This window comes from Penicillium riverlandense, assembly GCF_028828495.1.
Source record: "Penicillium riverlandense strain IBT 135883 chromosome Unknown utg000001l_segment0_segment0, whole genome shotgun sequence".
NCBI lineage: Eukaryota > Fungi > Ascomycota > Eurotiomycetes > Eurotiales > Aspergillaceae > Penicillium > Penicillium riverlandense.
The window spans coordinates 5450406-5469474 of record NW_026643194.1 but is presented as its reverse complement, the minus strand read 5'-3'; the positions used below and the strand labels follow the sequence as shown (position 1 = coordinate 5469474).

Below are 19069 nucleotides of genomic sequence, written 5' to 3'. Positions count from 1 at the left end.
ATAGCCTGGAAATCCATAACTTTTCCGTGAAACCCAACACTAAGCCAAAAAGAACACCATTCATGCAAAAAATATCCAGTTAAATGCCCAAATTGAGAAAGATCTTTACGACGGAGGAGGCCCCTGGTTCCCATTGCTGAGATTACGCAGCAGTTCCAATTGCGCTTTGACCTGGTCGAAGTTCATAGGCGGGTTTTGCGCCTGAGTCTGTCCTGGAGCCTGCTGAGGCTGCTGGTATTGCTGAGGTTGCTGATATTGCTGAGGCTGCTGCTGTTGTTGCAGGGCTGCCAAGAACAGAGGATTGATATGAGCCCCGTGAGGAATGGAGGGGAAGGAATTGGACTGCTGCTGCTGTGGGAAGGCTTGCTGGAAGGGGAATTGGAAGGGAAACTGCGTCGGAGCAGCACCAGGGGCAAACGGCTGCGGCTGCTGGGGCTGTTGCCCATAGGCGGCGAAAGGCTGGGGCATGCCGTACGCAGGCTGTTGCTGATACGCTTGGGGCGCGTAGCCAGGAGGCTGAGACTGAGCATCCCCGTATTGAGGTCGGCCCTGGTCTTGATTCCAGGAGCCCCCTCCTCCTCCCCCTCCTCGTCCTCGTCCAGCGCCTCGGCCACGACCGCCTCGGCCACGGTCAGAACCTCGACCACGACCCCGGCCGCCACGGAAAGCAGGGTTGCGATCACTTCCTTCGACGGGTGCCTCGCGCGGTCCCATCATCTCGTGAAGATTCTTCGGGCGAGCAAGAGGAGTGTATCCTTCCTGGCCTCTCTCATCATCGTAATTGAGCTCGGAATGACTCAGTTTCGAGGGACCTGGCCGGTCTCTCTTGCCTCTGGCGGCACCGCCGCCCCGGGCCTCCTTTCTCTCCTGTCGTTTCTGCTTCAGTCTCTTCTTGTATTCGGCCTCTGCCTCGTCATCGGAGAACTCGATTTCGTCTTCGGCGATCTCCTCATCGTGGAAATTGGAGGCGTCACTTCCCTTCATCCCCTTGAGCGGCTGGGTGAAAACAAATGTAGAGTGTTCCTCAACATAGTAGATATCCATGTCTTTCGTCAGGCCCTTCTCTTGCGGCTCCGAGGCCGAGGAAAACATGACCGTGTACAAGGGGTTTTCCACTCTCCCCAAGGTTTCCGATACGACGCCAACAATGGTGTAATCTTTGAGACAAAGCAAAGAACCGGACTCGAGAACCTGATATTCTCCGGAGGTGTTGGCCTCGATGAGAAGCGCATTCTCAACAACGGTCTGGATCTTGCCTAAGTGCACAATTTTCATCTCGGGTGTGATTTTGACGTCTGGAACCGGAAGGACATCTTCGACGATTTCGTTGGTCGACCTGATATAGCCACCCGACTTCCCCTTCCCTTCTCCCTCGTCGTCCGAGCCGCCTTCAGCTAGCATCAGGATCCGCGCTTGTTCTTCCGGGCTAAGGATCGGGTAGTCTTCATCGTCGCTATCGTCGGAATCCGAAGAAGTAGAGCTATCTGAAGACGACTCGTAAGGTGACGAGTCAACCTCCCACTCTGGATGCTCGCCCTCTTGTTCCTCCTCTGGCTGTTCAGTCACCTGAGTGTTGTCCGGTGCTGCTTCCGTTGTCTTGGTGTCGACGTCCATTGCTTCGGCCGGCTCGCTCTTTACCAGATCCTCTCCATTTGGTTCTTGTTTGGCCACTTCCGGTGCCGTCTCTTTTGAGTCTTCGTCGGTCATTTTGACATCTGTAGTCTGAGAGACAGGCTGGCCGTTGACGACTGGCACGTGCGAGCTCGGCTGGACTAGACCCAGTCCCGGGATCATCGCCGGCTGCTTCGAAGGTTCAAGTTCCTCGACATTTACTGGCGCATCCTCCTTGCTCTCCCCCTTCAAGGCGGGGGACCCGGTAGCCACGGGCGTGTTGTAAAAGTCGCTGCCATTGTCCCGGGTCGCGACAGGTAGCGTGCTGTTCGCAGGGGGTGTGTGGGGGTGCTGCTGCGTCAACAGTGCCTGTAGACTGAGTCTGTGCTATCGATTCAGCCATTTTGGGCCAGAAAAAAAATAGTATTCGAGTGTTGCGACAAGCAAAAACAAAAAATGCGACGGCAACTTTTTTTTTGGAAAGTGCACAGGTAGCCGTGCCGCCCACCGTAGTGGCTTTATCGTTGCTTATCGCGCCTCCAAAGCTCCGTGGTCAACTTTCTTCCCCAGACATGGCGAACAACAACGGCCCCGCACAGGCTCCGAGGACGAAGCAACGGTATGTGATGCTGCAAAATACCTACCTTCTTACTGTTAACTAACTCCTGTCCAGTCCTCCTCCTCCTCCCTTCTACCTCCCCCTGGACATCACGCTCTATCTATGTCTCCTCTGCAACGGTCTCGCCGCACTCTTCTCCCCTATTCAGGATTGCGACGAAGTGTTCAATTTCTGGGAACCCGCCCACTACCTCGAGCACGGGTACGGATTACAAACATGGGAATATTCGCCGGTTTACTCCATCCGGAGCTGGCTCTACGTGTCCCTTCACGCGGCTGTGGGGAAGCTGGCATCCCTGTTCGGCACCAGCAAGATAATTGAGTTCTACATCATCCGGTCATTGCTTGCCTTTGTGTGCTCTGCCTGCCAGGTCCGGTTGTACTCCTCCATTTGCCGGACTGTCAGCCCCCGAATTGGACTGCTCTTCGTGATGGTCCTCATATTCAGTCCTGGCATGTTCCATGCGTCAACCGCCTTTCTCCCGTCCACTTTCACCATGTACACATCAATGCTTGGTATGGCTGCATTTTTGGATTGGAAGGGAGGTCGGAAAATCGCGCAGGGGATCATGTGGTTTGGTCTGGGGTCCATTGTCGGGTGGCCATTCGCGGGAGCTTTGATTGTCCCGCCTCTGACGGAGGAATTGGCCCTTGCGCATCTGTCCGGGTCAATTGACTCCTTCACCGGCGCTGTTGTGGATGGCGTCTTGAGATGTCTTTCTATTCTGGTAAGTTTGGAGTTGGGTATTCTCGATATCTTTGCTGAGACGAGTTGTAGGCAGTCGAGGTAGCAGTAGAATATGCTTTCTTCCAGAAGCTCGCTTTGGTGCCCTGGAACATCGTCAAGTACAATGTCTTGGGGGGCAAGGACAAGGGGCCCGATATCTTTGGCACCGAACCATGGACATTTTATTTTAAGAACCTGGCGCTAAATTTCAACCTCTGGTTTGTCCTCGCCATGTTGTCCTTGCCGCTGCTGGTTCTTCAAACCGCCTTCAGGTTCCACACGACCTCACTGCAGACAGTTCTGCGGACTATCACCATGATTGCACCCTTCTACATCTGGTTCGGCATCTTCACGGAGCAGCCTCACAAGGAAGAGCGGTTCATGTATCCGGCATATCCCTTCTTGGCTCTCAATGCCGCTATCGCTTTCCATATGATTCTGTCCTATATTGGATCAAGTAACCGGCAAGAGCTCATCGGTCGCATCCCTGCAAGACTGAAATTCCTCGGTGTCATTTCAGTGGTGCTGGTTGCGCTCAATGCCGGTATGCTGCGCACTCTGGGCATGGTGACCGCATACCGCGCGCCACTGAAAGTGTTTGAGCCGCTCCAGCAGCCCGACATGGCGCATGCAGGACAGAACGTGTGTTTCGGCAAGGAGTGGTACCGCTTCCCTTCATCCTACTTCCTTCCGCATGATAAGCGCGCCAAGTTTATTCGCAGCGAGTTTCGCGGGTTACTGCCGGGTGAATTCCCTGAAGCATCCGACTATCTTGGTCGTCTGGAAGGCGCCTCTCAGATCCCGTCGGGGATGAACGACTTGAATCAAGAAGATCCCAGCAAATATGTAAGCGCGGTATGATATGAGCCATTAAGGCAACGGCTAACCGAGAAATAACAGGTGGATGTCTCTCAGTGCTCGTTCCTGGTCGACTCCTACTTCCCCGGCCGCGAGGCGACCGAGCTGGAACCAGCCTATGTGTTGGATGAAGCAAATTGGGAGACTCTGAAGTGTGAGAACTTTCTGGATACTGCGCAGACAGGCCTACTGGGCCGGTTGATGTGGATTCCCGACCTGCCATTCATCCCGCAACCCCTGCAGCGGAAATGGGGGCAATACTGCCTTCTCCAACGCCGAGGGACTGAACATTCTACCTAAGATCGCCCCTTTCTTTCTCAACCATTTACCTAGAAGGCTATTGCGCGTGAATGCCACCAAAAATCCCAGCTTGTTTAGTAGTGTGGGCGCGCAGCATTACCCGTTATGTTCACTCGCCACAGCCACTTTACCCGATCCGGGAAAGACATCCTGCACCACGGCGGCAATATGATAAGCTCGGTTCTCCGCAGATAAACGTCAAGTCAAGAGGAGACTCTGCAGCCCCGGATCGTTTGGCTAGAAGTAGCCCCGGGTAACAGGGGTGCCTCGCATCGAATTAACGGGAGGGGCAGTTGTGTAGAGTTGAGATCCTCGCTTTGACCAAGACTTGTATCATCGGGGGATTTCTCCCTTCTTACTCCGTTTGTCATATTTCTACCGTCTCCAACGGACTACGTACCATAATGCGATTGAATCCTCTTATCTTTAGTTCATAAAAGTGATAGCGACAGACGAATACATACAAAGCCAATATCCCACAACCCATCCACTCAGCCCTAACCTAGCCATGTCCCCCGGGCTCGAGTTCCTCGGGAACAAAGTATCCAACATCCCCGCAAGAGACCTAGCAAGCTACTTCCTCGTGTTGAATGTCTGCGTCTGGCTCATAGTCGTAATCTCACGCAAAGGGGGTACCATATTCAGCACGACACCCAAACTCTCAACTCCCGCCCAGTCCCGGGGAAGAGAGAAGACAACCAGAAAGCCTGGTGGTAGGCTCACCAGAGGGTCTCTATATCGCCATTGACCATGCTGACGCTGCGCGTATAGAATGGATACCCTCTGATTTCAAGCGGCCGACAGCGCCGCCCTACCCCGACTGGGATGTCCACTCTACCAAGCCGATTCTCTATCGGCCTTTTCGATATGGGCCGTATGCTTTAAAGATAATACCCCGTGCTGGCGGATGCTCATTCGGTTAACTATAGGAAATACTTCGTTACGATGGGATTAAGAAGTATGAAATGGGATGAGTGGATCGGTGAGAAATGACCAAGACCGTGGCGAAGGACAGCCATTAACCCATACATCCATAACACAGAGCTCGATAACCACTACTTGAAATACCACGCCGACAAAGCTCGCCGCATCGCAGAGCGCGGTGATAAATGCTGCAAGACGGCGCCAGAGGCAAGGGATGCAGCGATGGAACTGCTGGAAGAGCTGTGCGTGTCCTTCATACCCTTGTACTTGCTTTCGCAGCAAACTGAACAGAAGTAACTAGATGCGCCTACCTCCCCGAGCGCTACCCAACTATGTTCCAGAAGACATCGACAGGGATTACCAACATGGTCACGAATGAGACATTCGATATCACATCGCGACCACTAGCAGAAGACCCGATGGCGATGAGCGCACGTCTGGTCCAAGACGACCTCGCCATCATGATGGAACGCCCGGACGGCGAGTACTATCTCGTGGCCGGGGCAATCCTGCTAGCTGGATTTTGGCGCCTGAGCGACAAATTCGGGATGCCGTTGTCGGAGATCCACACGTCCGGCGACGTGCCTCAGTTCCGCTCGAAGCTCGAGAAGGGGATGAAGAATTTCTTCCGCCGACTCAGGCCTGAGGAGCCGGTGCTGCGCAATAACTATTTCATCCAGGTGGACGAGAACCTGGCGTGGTCGTACAGTATCGGGGCGGAGGACGCGGCGGATGTGTCGTGGGCAACGGCAGAGAAGAACAGGGCGATTGAGCATCATTTCTTTCGCTCGGAGAGGCAGTCGCTCAGGCGGTTGCCGCGGTCTGGCGGGGTAGTGTTTACGATTCGCACGTACTTTGAGCCCATTACCGAGGTTGTGAAGGAGCCGTATGTGCCGGGGCGGTTGGCCTCTGGGGTGCGCAGTTGGGGCGATGATGTGTCGCGGTATAAGGGGAAGGAGATGTATCAGGATGTCTTGTTGGAGTATCTGGATCGGAAGCATGAGGAGCAGGTTGCGGCTGGGTTGGAGGTGGACAAGGAGGATGAGAAACGCAGCTATCCCTATTGAAGAAGAGTTGCGAGTATCTATTGTTGGTATATTTCGATGCTCTTGGTTGGTACTGCATCAGACTTCGAGAATTTATACATATCGTAGGGCAATCGCCTTCTAGTCCGCTCGATTCCGTCTTGCATAGGCCCACTCTCGCTCTTGACGCCAGGAGCAATCATCGCGAAACTCGCAGATGCGGCATTTCCATGCCTCCATGACGTCGACACCTCGCGGATCACGCTCACCACGCCACCACTCCATCTGATCGGTCAGGTACGACGTCATGGTCGTGGGATCAAACAGGAAGGAGCGGCTTCCAAGGTGTTGTGGCTGCAGGTCGTCCGTAGGAGCAGATGAAAGGTATCGAGCAGTGAGGATCGGGGACAGGAGAGTCGAATATTCTTCGAGCATGGTCGGTTGAGTAAGTGATGGGATGGATGGTGATATTGAGGATGTGGGTGGCGGGAGAAACGTGAGCCGGATTTGGTCTTTCATAAACCCCCAGATGCGAGAGAGGTTGTTGTGAGCCATGAGGATGCTGGTGGAGTCTTGGCTACTGGATGGAGGTGAGCTGTGAAAGACCTTCCGTGCGTCGTCCGGTGTAAAGATATTATCATCAAGGTCAAATCCCTGGGACGTAAGGGTATCGAAGAATTGGTCATTCAGCCCACCCACTTCTCTGAGGAATAATTCAGAGAAGGGACGTCCAAGGTCGAGATCATAGCGTTGTGCAAGCATTTCGATCGTGACATCGTCGCTGGTGATCATGCGGTTGAGCATGTGGTAGTAAAGCTGGAGTTGGAGAAGAGTGGGACGAAACCCGGTGCTTTTGACTGTCGGAATGGACCGACTGGCCTTCGTCTTCACGTCCGTCATGTAAACTCGCGGCAGATCGTACACGGCCGCAGGCACTTCTTCCTTCTCAGGTTGGGGTTCTGGCCGGGCAAGATCTTCGAGTCGTCGACCACCCCCAGCCGGAGACAGGAGATAGTCTGACAAGGACATCTGATATTCCGGCAAGGCCTCCCTCGATGCAGCAGTATCTGCGTAGTAACCGGAAGCCGTGGCCTCGAGCTCGGGATCCGGACATTCGATGGACAATTGGTCGATCACTCCATTGACCACCTCCCCATCCACAACCCCCCAGATCTCCATTTCACGCGTGATGCCAAACTCCCGCAACATGCGCAGGCCCTGGATCACATTCCATATCCGTAGCGCCCAAGCATCTTCCTTCGTGGTGATCTCCACGGGGACAGTGGTATAGATCTCATCCTCCAGCGTCTTATGCACGACACTCCCCATCTTCATAGCCGGCGTTCTCTTCTTCCTCCCATGTTTTGTCAGTGTGTACCAGTACTGCAACTCGCACCAGGCGGGCGACACCAGATCCGTCACGGAAAACGCCTTGTTCGGCGGGCGTCGAAAGCGCTCGACAGGGGTTCGAGGATCAAGCGCCGCAGCCTCTGGGTCTCGCGTCCATTCACGCTCGCGGACCGCGTTGCGCTCTCGCTCTATCTCTCTACCCTCAGTGGAACTGGGGTGCTCGACTAAACGCTTCGGATGGCAGGGCGTCAGCTCATATCAAAGAAACGGAAGCAGGCGAAGGACCAGTCTCACCAAACGGGCTGTTCCTGTCGTTTGCGCCCTGACTTGTCTGAATGGACCGGAAAGGCTGGTTTGACTGCCGCCACGGAGAACGGGGCTTCCTCTCCCGACCCAGCACCTTAGGCAGCCGGACACCCGAGGGGTTCTCCAAGCCATCTTCAATATCTGCGACTGCAGCCGGGTTCAAGGAGTTGAGATCGATTAGATCCGCTGCTGCAGCTGTGTTTGTCGCGTTCTCAGTTACTGGGGGATGTGCGCGCGGCGCGGTGGCGTCGACAGCGGACGCGTGGTCCGCGACGGCTTGGGCGAGCAGTTCGCTCAGGATCTGCTCGTCATCCGGAGTGAAATCGGAGCCGTAGTCGCTAGAGTCGGATTTGTCATGGATTGTGGGTGTTTGTGAGCAGGACATGCCTGCGATGGAAGGAGTTCATGGAGGAGAGAGTTGGAGAAGAGAAGTTGGAAACGCGAGGCCGGCGAATGGACCAGCCCTGGTATTTACTACCAGAAAAGAAACAAGTCTATAGTCTATCGAGCTCTATGGTATCTGAAATGCATCGCTAAACAGAAAAAGGAACAAAATAAGATATCGCCAAAAAAGAGCCATCAAGCGCTCCCTGTCGCAGGAACCAGGCTGCCTCCGGTCAGCGCCTGGGACGGCGGGTTTGCGGCCGCCAGCTCGGCCACCTGGACTTCGCGAGCAGCCTTCTGGTTCAGCCAACTCAAATATGTCTGCCAGCCGACCGCAATGCAGCCCGAAAAGACGTTCCGGAACTGCGGCGGCACATACATGAAGCTGAACGCTGTGACGGCGGGCCAAAGCTTGACGCTGTTGGTGATGCTGACCGGGAGCGCTTTCTTAAGCCGCTCCCAGGTCTCTTCGAGCGTAGCGCCTGCTAAGAGAGAATGCAGGCTGAAGAAGTATGTGTTGAAGACCGGTGTAAAGCACATCTGTTGCACGACAACCTTGGTCAAGATAGACAGGAACTTGGACGGGTAGTTGAAGTGGTTGTGTAGGAACCAGAACCTGAGATCAAATCAGTATTGATAATCTGATCAACGCCATTCCAGAGACTTACCAGTTGTACGAGGGAATGCTCGATCCCGCGCCCACAATCAAGTGTCGCAGCGTCCTCCACGGGTCGTATCCGCCTCCGCTACTGACTTCTTGCTCTCGTACATCCTTTGATCCTGTTGCATCATCCTGCGCGGCCTTCGCGGGCCCCGGAGCCTCTGAAGGGAACAGTATTTGCGCGCTCAGGTCACCGCACAGGTAGATGATGATCGAGCTGCACACCTGTGTTGTGTAGGGCCTCTTCTCCTGCACCCGGCTGTACCATCTCCCCGTCCTGCCGAGCGGGCCTGACTTGATAATCTCACGCAAGCCACGGGATCGCGCAACTGTTTTTGCCGTCGTGTTGGCCGTCGCCGGGGGCGTCGCCGCCCCAGCACTCGCAGCGACTGTATTGGAGGGTGGTGCAGGCGAAGAAGGGGTCGGCGGGGAAGACGGTGCCGGAGAGGATGAGGATGACGGTTGAGAAGATGAGGATGCGTTTGTCTGAGATGTATGCACGGTCTCCTCGGCGGTTTTGGCGGCCTTGCTCTCGACCGCAGGTTCGGGGGCGGACGAAGAGTCGGACTTGAGTCTGCGCTGCCGCAGTCGGGGAGAGACGGTGGTTGTTCGCGGTCGGGTCGCGAAGGGCGACACTCGTCCAGGACGGACGAGTGCACGCTGCATGAGGCTCATCGCAGGGGGCCTGTTGTGCACATCGAATTCTTCAGAGGTAGCCGAGGTCGAGGTCGGAGGTGATGCGGCGAAAATTGGCGGTGTCTCGGGGTCGCGATAAGCACAGCAGAGAAGGAGATGCAGTCGCTGTAGGGAAGGTAGAGAACGACAATAATAATAATAATAATAATGAAGGAAGAGGATCACAATCCAAACCAGAAATCTATGCAAAAGAAAGAAAGAAAAAGGAACCAACAGTCCGTCGGCAATGCACTTCCGAACCGTGATCGCCCGATTAAATCCTTATCCACTCATAGTGTGGGATGGGATGACCCCATTTCTATAGACTGAGAATCAACTACTGGACAGAGATAGATCAATGCAATCAAATTTTGGCAAGCCAGATGCCAACACCAACCAACACCGTCTATATAATAATGCAAAGTCACGACCCCGTACATACAAGCTCGTCTGCGCGACTTGGGGTATAGCAGGCAAAGGAAAACAAAACAACGCAGATAAAACACCACAAGATGCAAAATCGAACTAGATACTATGATTATCACGCCGAGGCCCGTAAATATCGGGGAGTAGGCGTTGCAGTGAATACGAGCCCTATTTGAAGGACTCGCGGGTATTGACTCGGTCAATATCGTAAGGGTTACCGTCGTAAGTGGGCACGCGATGCAATGATCGGGCGGTGCGAGCAGAAGAAACCGAATGGGCGTTGCTGCGAATGCGCTGCGTGGACGGCAGCTCGTCGATATTCGAATCGGACTCGCTCGCACCATCGGACACGGACGCATGCGGAGAGGGTGCCTCGGTGAGATCGTACTCGGGCTCCTTCTCATCCTCCGACTCAGGAACAACCTCCGCCTGTTCCTGGATCTTGCGCATGAAGGCGTCCGACTGGGCAGCGAACTTGCAGCGCTTGCGAATAGAGGTACCGTACTTGTAGAACAGGAAAGGGAAGGGCACGCAGGCGAGCGCCAGGAAGGCGGGGATTGACGAGGCCCAGTGGATCCCCAGGTTGTTGTACATGTAGCTGGTGAAGAGCGGGAATGCGGCACCGAAGCACGAACGCAGGACGGAGTTGGCGGCGAGAACAGAGGCCGCAAAGATGGTGTAGGCATCGATGAGGTAGTTCATGATGCTCAGGAAGACCAACACCATGCCAAAGCCGAAGGGCACGCCGGCTGCAATGCTAACCATGAAATGGATCGAGGGGTAGTTGGTCCATGCGAACCAGAACAACCCGATGGGGATCGCGATGGAGGCGATCAAGCAAGGCGGTAGACGGGCCTCGGGGGGTGCGAAGCCATTATGTTTGTCTTGCACGCGGATGTATCTCTTATTGTCGAAAAGGGTGTAGACCACTGCAATCAGCATGCCGACCATGATTCCCAAAAACGACAACCCGCCTATGCCCTGGTTCCAGCCGCGGTCCACTTGATAGACAATGGGGAAAGCAGCAAACATCATGTACAAAGTCCCATAAACGATAGCCATGTACAAAGACAGCAGGAAAACGATCGGCTCGCGGAAGAGAAGAATCCACGGGCGAGACAGGGCAAGTTTGAAAGCTTCCTTGAGCGAAACCTTGCCCTGCTCGATGTCAGGCTTACTCCGATATACCTTGCCCGAAATCTTGGACAGTCTCTCAGCCCGGCGGCGCAGCAGGACCGGCGCATAGGTCTCTGGGATAAGCAGCGTTCCGATGATCCAGACTGCACCCGAGAAGGCGGCCAGGAAGCCCATGACCCATCTCCAACCGCCGTTCATGCCCAGGAATCCGCCGATGATAGGGCCCAGAACGGGGCCTAGGAAGGGCGCTGCGGCGAAGAGACTCATGGCGATCCCTCGCTGCTTGGCGTGGAACATGTCTGCGATGACACCGCCCGCATTCGTCAGAGGCGAAGAGCCAAAGGAACCGGCGAAGAAACGGAGGATGATCAGCGTCCAAATATTTTGGGCTCCGGCACTGCCCGCGTTGAAGGCAGTCAGGACGGCGTAGGTCAGGATGAAGAGAACTTGACGGCCAAACAGTTCGCTCAGCGGCGCCCACGCCAACGGACCGATCTACACGAAATTGTCAGTTTCGGTACTTGTTGACCGGAGCCAAACCAACTTACCGCGAAACCCAAGACGAAGAGCGACACACCCAGCGTCGCAACCTCTTCGCCAATGTGAAATTGTTCCATGATCTCTTCCACGCCACCAGTGTAAGCCGAGGAAACGAGGGCGACGGCCAGGGTGGCGATAGCCACGAGCATGGTGATGGACCATTTCTTGACGTCGCTGAAGTTCATGGGGTTGCGAGGGTCATTGGGGATCCATGATACGGCGTACGGGTCGTCGTCCGTCCCTGAGCCGGAATATGGGAAGTCGATGATCTCCTGCGTCACGGCGCCCTGGTCCATGACCATGCGCCAGTAGGAGATCTTGGTCGGGTGGGAGGGTTCGATCTTGTCGGACTCATCCTGATTGCCCGCCATGGTGGGCAGAGGGGCAGAAGCACGCTGGACAGTCGGGGTTGTGTTAAGTATATACGCGAGTGAGAAGACCAAGTGATGAAGAACGGTTGTTTGTGTAGTGTATGTGGTTGAGGGGAAACCGGTTGCGGGGATGCGTGAAGCTTGCCGGTTTCAGCAGGAGAGCTAAGCTATGGGTTGAACATAGAGCGCTCAGGCATCGGACACTGCCGTCCTTTTTATTATCTGGTGGCTGGCTTTTTTTTTTTCTTTCCAGTTCCAAGAAATTTAGTCCCGGGTCTACGTCGGTGTTAGGGATTACAAAATCGACACAAAAGGGCGCGTTATGCACAGCGGCCGAGGATAAGAGATGGAGCCCCACGAGGACCGACCCACGGACTGCGATCACATAATCCAAGGATGATATCAATCTCGGAGTGTTGGACCGAGGTTGTGCAAGATTTTACAGCGAAAATTCTATCATGGTTATTGTCTTTTCCCTGATCTGTTCTTCTCATCAAATAAAGGGTGAACAACACGAAGAACAAGTTCGTTTGCGGTTGCCACGCGAGACGCTTGGGCCACTTTCTTGGCTCTCGGGTGTGACGGCATCGTGATCTAAACCCAAGAACATGGGAAAAGGAGGAATTTGCAGGGAGATAAGGCGGCAATAATAATGAAACAATGGGAACAATCCTGCCCCTATGTCTCTAGACCCACCACGACCAGGTGAATGTGGATAGACTCCTAAAATTATCCGCTGGCCAGACTTCTGCATAAAAAAATCATCATACCGCAGGCGCCACAACCGTCGGAACGTGCGCGCCGGCGATTCCATGGCACTAGGTACTATCGGCGCCTCGCCATTATTATTTCCGTGCTTATATACCGTGTTTCAGCAAATAATAAAGGCGATTGGTAAGAAACTTGCTTATGAATCCAGATCTCGCATCTGTTTATGGATTTTTGGAGCCGATCTTATGCATGGACCACTGGCTGCACAGGCACGATGACGGTATGCAGAGCAGCATAAGGTCCAGACATAAGATCCATATACACAGATTGCTGTGCTTTATGCTGCACTACGTGACTCGTTTCTGTCAATATGACCTAGCTAACATGAATGACAGATCAAGACGGCGTCTCTACATATCCGTTATATCTCTGAAGAAAAACGGGCAGTACACTCCTCTAGAAATTCTTCCATCGAGCAGCGCTCAAGCCACATTTTCGGTCCAGAGAGCAACAGCCACCAGGGCGGGTCGTGAACTCGGCCGGCATGACATTCGTAAACTCAAAATCGAGTACGGCAGTAAATCTGGAGTGTTTCCGGGTCTATAAGCATATTCAAAGGCTGCATGTCGTCGCAAAAGGGTATGAATGGCTCGTCGTCTCCAGCATAGTACTTTGAAATCAGCTGTGGGAACCGATGACGGGCAACGAATCGGTCTTGAGCGATTTCCGGATCATCAGCAAGGTTATGTTGAGTCCAAAGGTGGGTCAAATGTTCGTTCACGACTCATCTCATGTAATCCCTTGCACAGTCAAACGGTGTGGTTGGAAATTGACCAACAGGGGAGCCGGCGACAGTACTAACTCATTCATATTATATGTTAGAGGCCGCCTAGCAACATGCCATGCATTTGAAGCACGATTGTTCGAGATGGCCCCAATCCTAGTAAACGTCATTTGAGAAAGCTGAAGCATATAATGGGCGATTTGAGAAAAGTAAAAGCAGCACTAGCAACAGAGCTTCGATCATCTCAGATCACACAGTGAAGGTGGAATATGGAAGATATGAGGAAAATAGGCTAGTTGAGAAAATGGTCTAGATTGAAATAATCCGGCGGGTCGACTCGCAGCCCATGAATAGCGAGATATATATCTGGGCACGAAGCTGGCCAATCCAGACAAAGAATCGAATATTCAAGGCAGACAGGCCCTCAGAGGACTCCTGCGTAATTCCACACATGCCTATTTAACCAGAGTGACAATAGGAAGCCATTAAATGAAGTCTCGGGCTTGCGATCATAGACGGTGTTCTCCTGCATGCGGCTGAAGCCCGACTCGACTGCGCGGTTATCCAAACCACACCCGAGCAACTGCCTCTCAAGGCAAATAACGACAGTCGTGACTCATAAAATACGTCCTTGGAGAGCAGTGAAAATAAATAACCAGACGACTGTGTGGAATTTCGGTCCGTATAGAATCATCAAGGCCGATGATCGCCCGAGGACCGATAGCACCAGTAAGCAGTACTCAGAGCAAAAAGCCCGGTAATAATTCCCTGGCAAGTAAACGAAGCTCTAGTATGACGTGCTCACTTGACACCTGACCCTACGGCCAAGAATGAGTCACAGCCTCTGTGTTTTCATCCATCCCGGAATGTCCATCGGCCGGATCACTCGGCCAGGGCGTAGATGCCATCCCACGCCGCAGACTAAGAAACGAGGAACTAACCATTCCGAAAAGTCAGCACGTCGTTGACTGGGTAGTCCGACTCTCTGAGACCCTCGCCCCTTTTTCAGGCTACAGAGCGCTGGCTTGAGGTCTACGCCCCACTGCGGCAGTTGTTTGCTGCCTCCAGTATAAGTACCACGGTCGGACGATGTGGCCATTCTCTCGTGATCGTGCATATGATTACATTTTAAAATTATACCACTAGATCAATGAAAATTTATAGATTCCTGTACATATTTAAAAAAGTTCTGGCGGGTCGTGTGAGAAGAAAATCAGTGGGCGAAGATTGGGATGGTACTTGGTCTGTACTTGAGATGAGCATACTCAGGCAGGTGCCCGCCCTCCACGCAGACCGAGTCTTTGGAATGTACAGGGGCGATCCGCGCAGACAGACACGAATGGAAGGCCATTTATTGAATTTGTTATAGAATAAATAATGCTTCGTACATTGCCCGAGAAAACGGGTCGTTATAAAATAGTTACGGTCGCTGGAATGGTCGAGCAAGCTGGCCCCCACTGCTGCAGCACGGTCGCAACAGCAGCCTCACCAAGATCGGCTACGGTCGCGTCCACACCCACACGCGTCATAAACCACAACAAACTACGCGAGAGACCAGGAACGTGATCGGAACATGTAGAATCATAGAAGATCGCATTTTCAGCGTCTATGTCATGGAATGATGCTCGCTAAGGCATCATGTTAGGATACTATCCGTAATGTACATAGTCCATGACCTGATCCATGCCCTGCTAAAAGGGCAAGTCGAAGAGAGCAAATTCCAGAAACCCGTGTTCCCATTGTAGTAAAATAGAAGCAAAACCCATCATGTGTCGCCGATTGTCATGATAATAAAAAGAAACAGAACCCCATTATCGCCATCCCGAAAGAATCAAGAACCCGAAAGCAGTCGCTTACGAGCGCTCGCCACGCAGACGGCGGGCCAGCTGGATGTCCTTGGACTGGATGGTGACACGCTTGGCGTGGATGGCGCACAGGTTGGTGTCCTCGAAGAGGGAGACGAGGTAGGCCTCAACGGACTCCTGCAGGGCACCGATGGCGGAGCTCTGGAAGCGCAGGTCGGACTTGAAGTCCTGGGCGATCTCGCGAACCAGACGCTGGAAGGGCAGCTTGCGGATCAGAAGCTCGGTGGACTTCTGGTAGCGACGGATCTCACGCAGAGCGACGGTACCGGGCTTGTAGCGGTGAGGCTTCTTGACACCTCCGGTGGAGGGGGCGGCCTTGCGGGCAGCCTTCGAGGCGAGAGCCTTACGAGGGGCCTTGCCACCAGTGGACTTGCCTGTGGATGATTGTTAGTGATGGGTGTTGTTGGGGAGAGGGAGTGACGCGTCGAGGATCGTGGTCCGACGCGGGGCGGTCATGGGAAAATGACACCACCCGCGGCCAAGACCAGCGACGACGAGAGAGGCGCCAGTGAGGTGGGACTTACGGGCAGTCTGCTTGGTACGAGCCATTGTTTCAGGTTCGGGTTGATAGAATTAGAAAGATTTTCGATGAAAAGTTGATGAAAAAAGGTTGGTCGATGGTTGTCGAGATGGTGGGTTGGGAGGAAGGAGAGAGGGAAGAAGGTGAGTGGGTGGGGGAAGGGTATTTGTAGGGCCAACCGAAGGGGCGTGATCTGGTGGTTGGTGGGAGGGCCAATCAGCGGGGAGAATCACAGCGAGCAGCAAAGCAGGCGGACACAAGCGTGATTTCGGGCGGATCAGTTTAGCGGGCAATCAGAAAGGTCACGTGCGGGGGTCCCTCGTAAGCGAGAAGCAGTCGGATGGACCAATCAGCGCCGAGGATCAGAACTGTAGAATGCCACCCCATTCATTCCTGATCTCAGCCCCCCCAACCACTGGAAGGCGGATCTGGTTCATCCATACCATTCAAGCGAGAATTCAGAATGCTGCCTCCTTTTTTCGGTTCCTGATGAGCATTGCCAGGGGTGGTGGTGCGAGGATCAGTCCCGGTGGTCGAGATCAACCCGGTCCGTGGATCCTGGCCCGTGATTGGTCGATCCACCCACCCGCGCGTGATCCAGCAAACCCGCCCATCCCGCCCTACAAATATCGTCCTTCCCTTCACCTCTTCCTCCCTTCCCTCAATCCAACCGTCATCGACCAATCTCGACTTCCACCACCAACAACCTTTCTTTAATCCACAACCTTCTTCTCTAACCTTAATTCATCATGTCTGGACGTGAGTATCTCCTGTTCCCATCATCATTCGACGCGTTCTAACGCGTCTCAACAGGCGGCAAAGGTGGCAAGGGTCTCGGCAAGGGCGGCGCCAAGCGTCACCGCAAGATCTTGCGCGACAACATCCAGGGTATCACCAAGCCCGCTATCCGCCGTCTCGCCCGTCGTGGTGGTGTCAAGCGTATCTCCGCCATGATCTACGAGGAGACTCGCGGTGTCCTCAAGACCTTCCTCGAGGGTGTCATCCGTGACGCGGTCACCTACACTGAGCACGCCAAGCGCAAGACTGTCACCTCCCTCGACGTTGTCTACGCCCTCAAGCGCCAGGGCCGTACCCTGTACGGTTTCGGTGGCTAAGCATCTTCTCCTTTTTGCTTTTTCCGGGCTGGTTCACGGTATGACTGGGACGTTGTGGTGTTTTTTCATTTATCTACACAAGTGTGTCATGGGTCTCTGGGTCTGTTTTATTTTTTAGTTATGGTCTTGCGCGTCCACTATGGGTCTGCTAGTGTTCGCTTCTGAAGTTTCATGTATCATAGCGGCCTTACTTTCATAACGGCTGGCACCATGGTCATGGTGGGATTCACCTTGTGTGATCCGGTACGAATACAATTCATCAAAACTTCATCTGGCTGTCTGTTCCTGGTAGACTTTGTACGTGTTGAGGCGCGTTTGGCTTGGCCGTGCGCGCTCGATGTAAACAACAATGCGCGTCAACAACGCGTCTCCATCCAAGTAGTCGTCTCAATCCCTGTAAACTTGTCCTCGGTCAGCTGCTCTCTGTTTAACATGCAACTATGGGTTTCGGTTGGGCGGTATCGACCGATCAGGTTTTTGCTCCGAGTCATATTATTGTAAAGGTGAAATTTATGATGCTGTTTCAAAAAAAAATTCGTTGGATATGGCACAATCGTTGTTCATACCAGTAAGTGCGATTTTATAGAGAGAATAATATTGGATGTCATACTTGATGCTGAAAGTGTAAATGTTGTGTGAGTTGTATGTGGTGGATATATATCTCTGCATTGGCGTATCTGACCAAATCACTCATAAACCACCCAACTACTAAAAAGAACGTAAAAAATAGAGCAAGTAGATAATCAATCACTCAAACACACATAAAACACTCAAGAATACCGCCAAAAGCACCATTTGCTGCCCGAGGATGGCCGAGTAGATGCTGCGCGATCGACATGATTGAACACCAAAATAGGAAGTTGAACCCCCATTTTAGGAAAATGCCCTACCAGCACCGAAGAAAACATTGACAGACGGAGCTCGATAATTCAACACAAGACACTAGCCGAAGAAAGAGACAGATCAGCCGAATTTACCTGGCGCTTCTCACCTTCACATATTGGACAACTCCCACTCAATCCTGTGCCTCATCGCCCGCCCCCAGCAGCCCGGACAGACCTCCCGTTTTCCCACAGCCACATCCTCCGAATTCACATCAATAATACTAGTTGAACTCTCCCTGGATCTCAAACGACCGTTGCGCCACTAACGTAGCTTGACAGGTTCCCGTGCCACCCCACCGTGACAAACTTCAAGAGAACTGCCGATCAACCCCTGGCACAGCCAATGCAGACCGATACTAGCCCGCCATGGCTGGTCGAATCATAAACACGGGTGGAGTGGCTCAATTCTACAGTACGATGGAAAGGAAGAAAGACAGATAGCAAAGCAGGTTCAATTCCAAAAGTTCACCACATCAAAGCAAAGCCATTCACTAGAACTCCAGCTTCTCGGAGGATCCCACACACGACGGGGCATCAGCATCGCCTCGACCCCAGACATAAGCCCGCATTAGATAGAGACTGAACGTCTCGCGAGGGAGACCACTCAAGTCAAAGGAAGGACCGCATAATTTCCGCATCTCCGCATCCAAATCAAATCCACGAGCCTTGCGACCGCAGCCACACTCCCTCTTGGTCTGAGCGTGTGCCCTCTCACCACACTCACAGATAAGACCACAATCCCCTCCTCTCCCCGCACAGTCCTCGCAAAGCCAGGGAAACAGATACCGCTCGGGATTCTCCCGAAAAGCGACAAAAGCGCGCCGAATAGCCGGAGCGGGACACACTGCTTCCTGGTCATAGATATCATACTCCAGAGACCAGTACTGCTGATGCAGGGACTTTAACTCGGCCCTCCATTCGCTCAGCTGCTTCTCCCATCCCCGCACCTCCTCTTGACCATTGGCAATCCAGTTGATCTCCACTTTCATATTCTCATACTGCTCCTCTACAACCGCCTGGCGCTCGGTGATCTCCCGCAGACGGGCATCCAGCGCAAGAAGGGTACCGAACCAAGGTCCCAGGACAGGAGAGACAGTTCTCTTGTGACGACTCAGTTCCCAGCGACGCATATCATGGGCGAATTTCCATTTGCCGAACACTTCGAAGGTGCCTTCGATGAAAGTGAGGACTCGGGAGGATTTCTTATTAGTTCGAGGAGCCATGATTCAACAAGTAGTATCCAATTGTGCCCGAGAAGTGAGATTAGTTGCGTAAGA

General features: G+C 53.4%; 8 protein-coding genes across 8 annotated transcripts; 3 read left to right on the top strand and 5 right to left on the bottom strand.

Moving 5' to 3' along the window:
* Nucleotides 1-105: 105 nt before the first annotated feature.
* Nucleotides 106-2014, bottom strand: N7474_002210 (RNA-binding snoRNP assembly protein NAF1; the record flags this gene model as incomplete). Its single annotated transcript, XM_057193625.1, has 2 exons — nt 106-1936; nt 1989-2014. The coding sequence occupies 2 exons, from the start codon at nt 2012-2014 to the stop codon at nt 106-108; spliced, it is 1857 nt and encodes a 618-aa protein (XP_057058578.1).
* A 169-nt stretch (nt 2015-2183) lies between these two features.
* N7474_002209 (dolichyl-P-Man:Man(6)GlcNAc(2)-PP-dolichol alpha-1,2-mannosyltransferase) lies at nt 2184-4114 on the top strand (the record flags this gene model as incomplete). Its single annotated transcript, XM_057193624.1, has 4 exons — nt 2184-2230; nt 2285-2957; nt 3008-3802; nt 3857-4114. The coding sequence occupies 4 exons, from the start codon at nt 2184-2186 to the stop codon at nt 4112-4114; spliced, it is 1773 nt and encodes a 590-aa protein (XP_057058577.1).
* A 508-nt stretch (nt 4115-4622) lies between these two features.
* N7474_002208 (heme-dependent oxidative N-demethylase family protein) lies at nt 4623-6105 on the top strand (the record flags this gene model as incomplete). Its single annotated transcript, XM_057193623.1, has 5 exons — nt 4623-4827; nt 4886-4988; nt 5044-5096; nt 5157-5280; nt 5340-6105. 5 exons carry the CDS (start codon nt 4623-4625, stop codon nt 6103-6105), a joined length of 1251 nt encoding a protein of 416 aa, XP_057058576.1.
* A 99-nt stretch (nt 6106-6204) lies between these two features.
* Nucleotides 6205-9439, bottom strand: N7474_002207 (Major facilitator superfamily domain general substrate transporter; the record flags this gene model as incomplete). Its single annotated transcript, XM_057193622.1, is given in 4 exon segments — nt 6205-7665; nt 7682-8057; nt 8351-8658; nt 8807-9439. 4 exon segments carry the CDS (start codon nt 9437-9439, stop codon nt 6205-6207), a joined length of 2778 nt encoding a protein of 925 aa, XP_057058575.1.
* Nucleotides 9440-10033: 594 nt separating this feature from the next.
* Nucleotides 10034-11913, bottom strand: N7474_002206 (MFS transporter; the record flags this gene model as incomplete). The annotated part of the gene is made up of 2 exons (XM_057193621.1): nt 10034-11497; nt 11551-11913. 2 exons carry the CDS (start codon nt 11911-11913, stop codon nt 10034-10036), a joined length of 1827 nt encoding a protein of 608 aa, XP_057058574.1.
* Nucleotides 11914-15261: 3348 nt separating this feature from the next.
* hhtA (histone H3) lies at nt 15262-15822 on the bottom strand (the record flags this gene model as incomplete). Its single annotated transcript, XM_057193620.1, has 2 exons — nt 15262-15647; nt 15798-15822. The coding sequence occupies 2 exons, from the start codon at nt 15820-15822 to the stop codon at nt 15262-15264; spliced, it is 411 nt and encodes a 136-aa protein (XP_057058573.1).
* Nucleotides 15823-16542: 720 nt separating this feature from the next.
* N7474_002204 (histone H4) lies at nt 16543-16908 on the top strand (the record flags this gene model as incomplete). Its single annotated transcript, XM_057193619.1, has 2 exons — nt 16543-16552; nt 16607-16908. 2 exons carry the CDS (start codon nt 16543-16545, stop codon nt 16906-16908), a joined length of 312 nt encoding a protein of 103 aa, XP_057058572.1.
* Nucleotides 16909-18283: 1375 nt separating this feature from the next.
* Nucleotides 18284-19015, bottom strand: N7474_002203 (uncharacterized protein; the record flags this gene model as incomplete). Its single annotated transcript, XM_057193618.1, has 1 exon — nt 18284-19015. One exon carries the CDS (start codon nt 19013-19015, stop codon nt 18284-18286), a length of 732 nt encoding a protein of 243 aa, XP_057058571.1.
* Nucleotides 19016-19069: the final 54 nt, after the last annotated feature.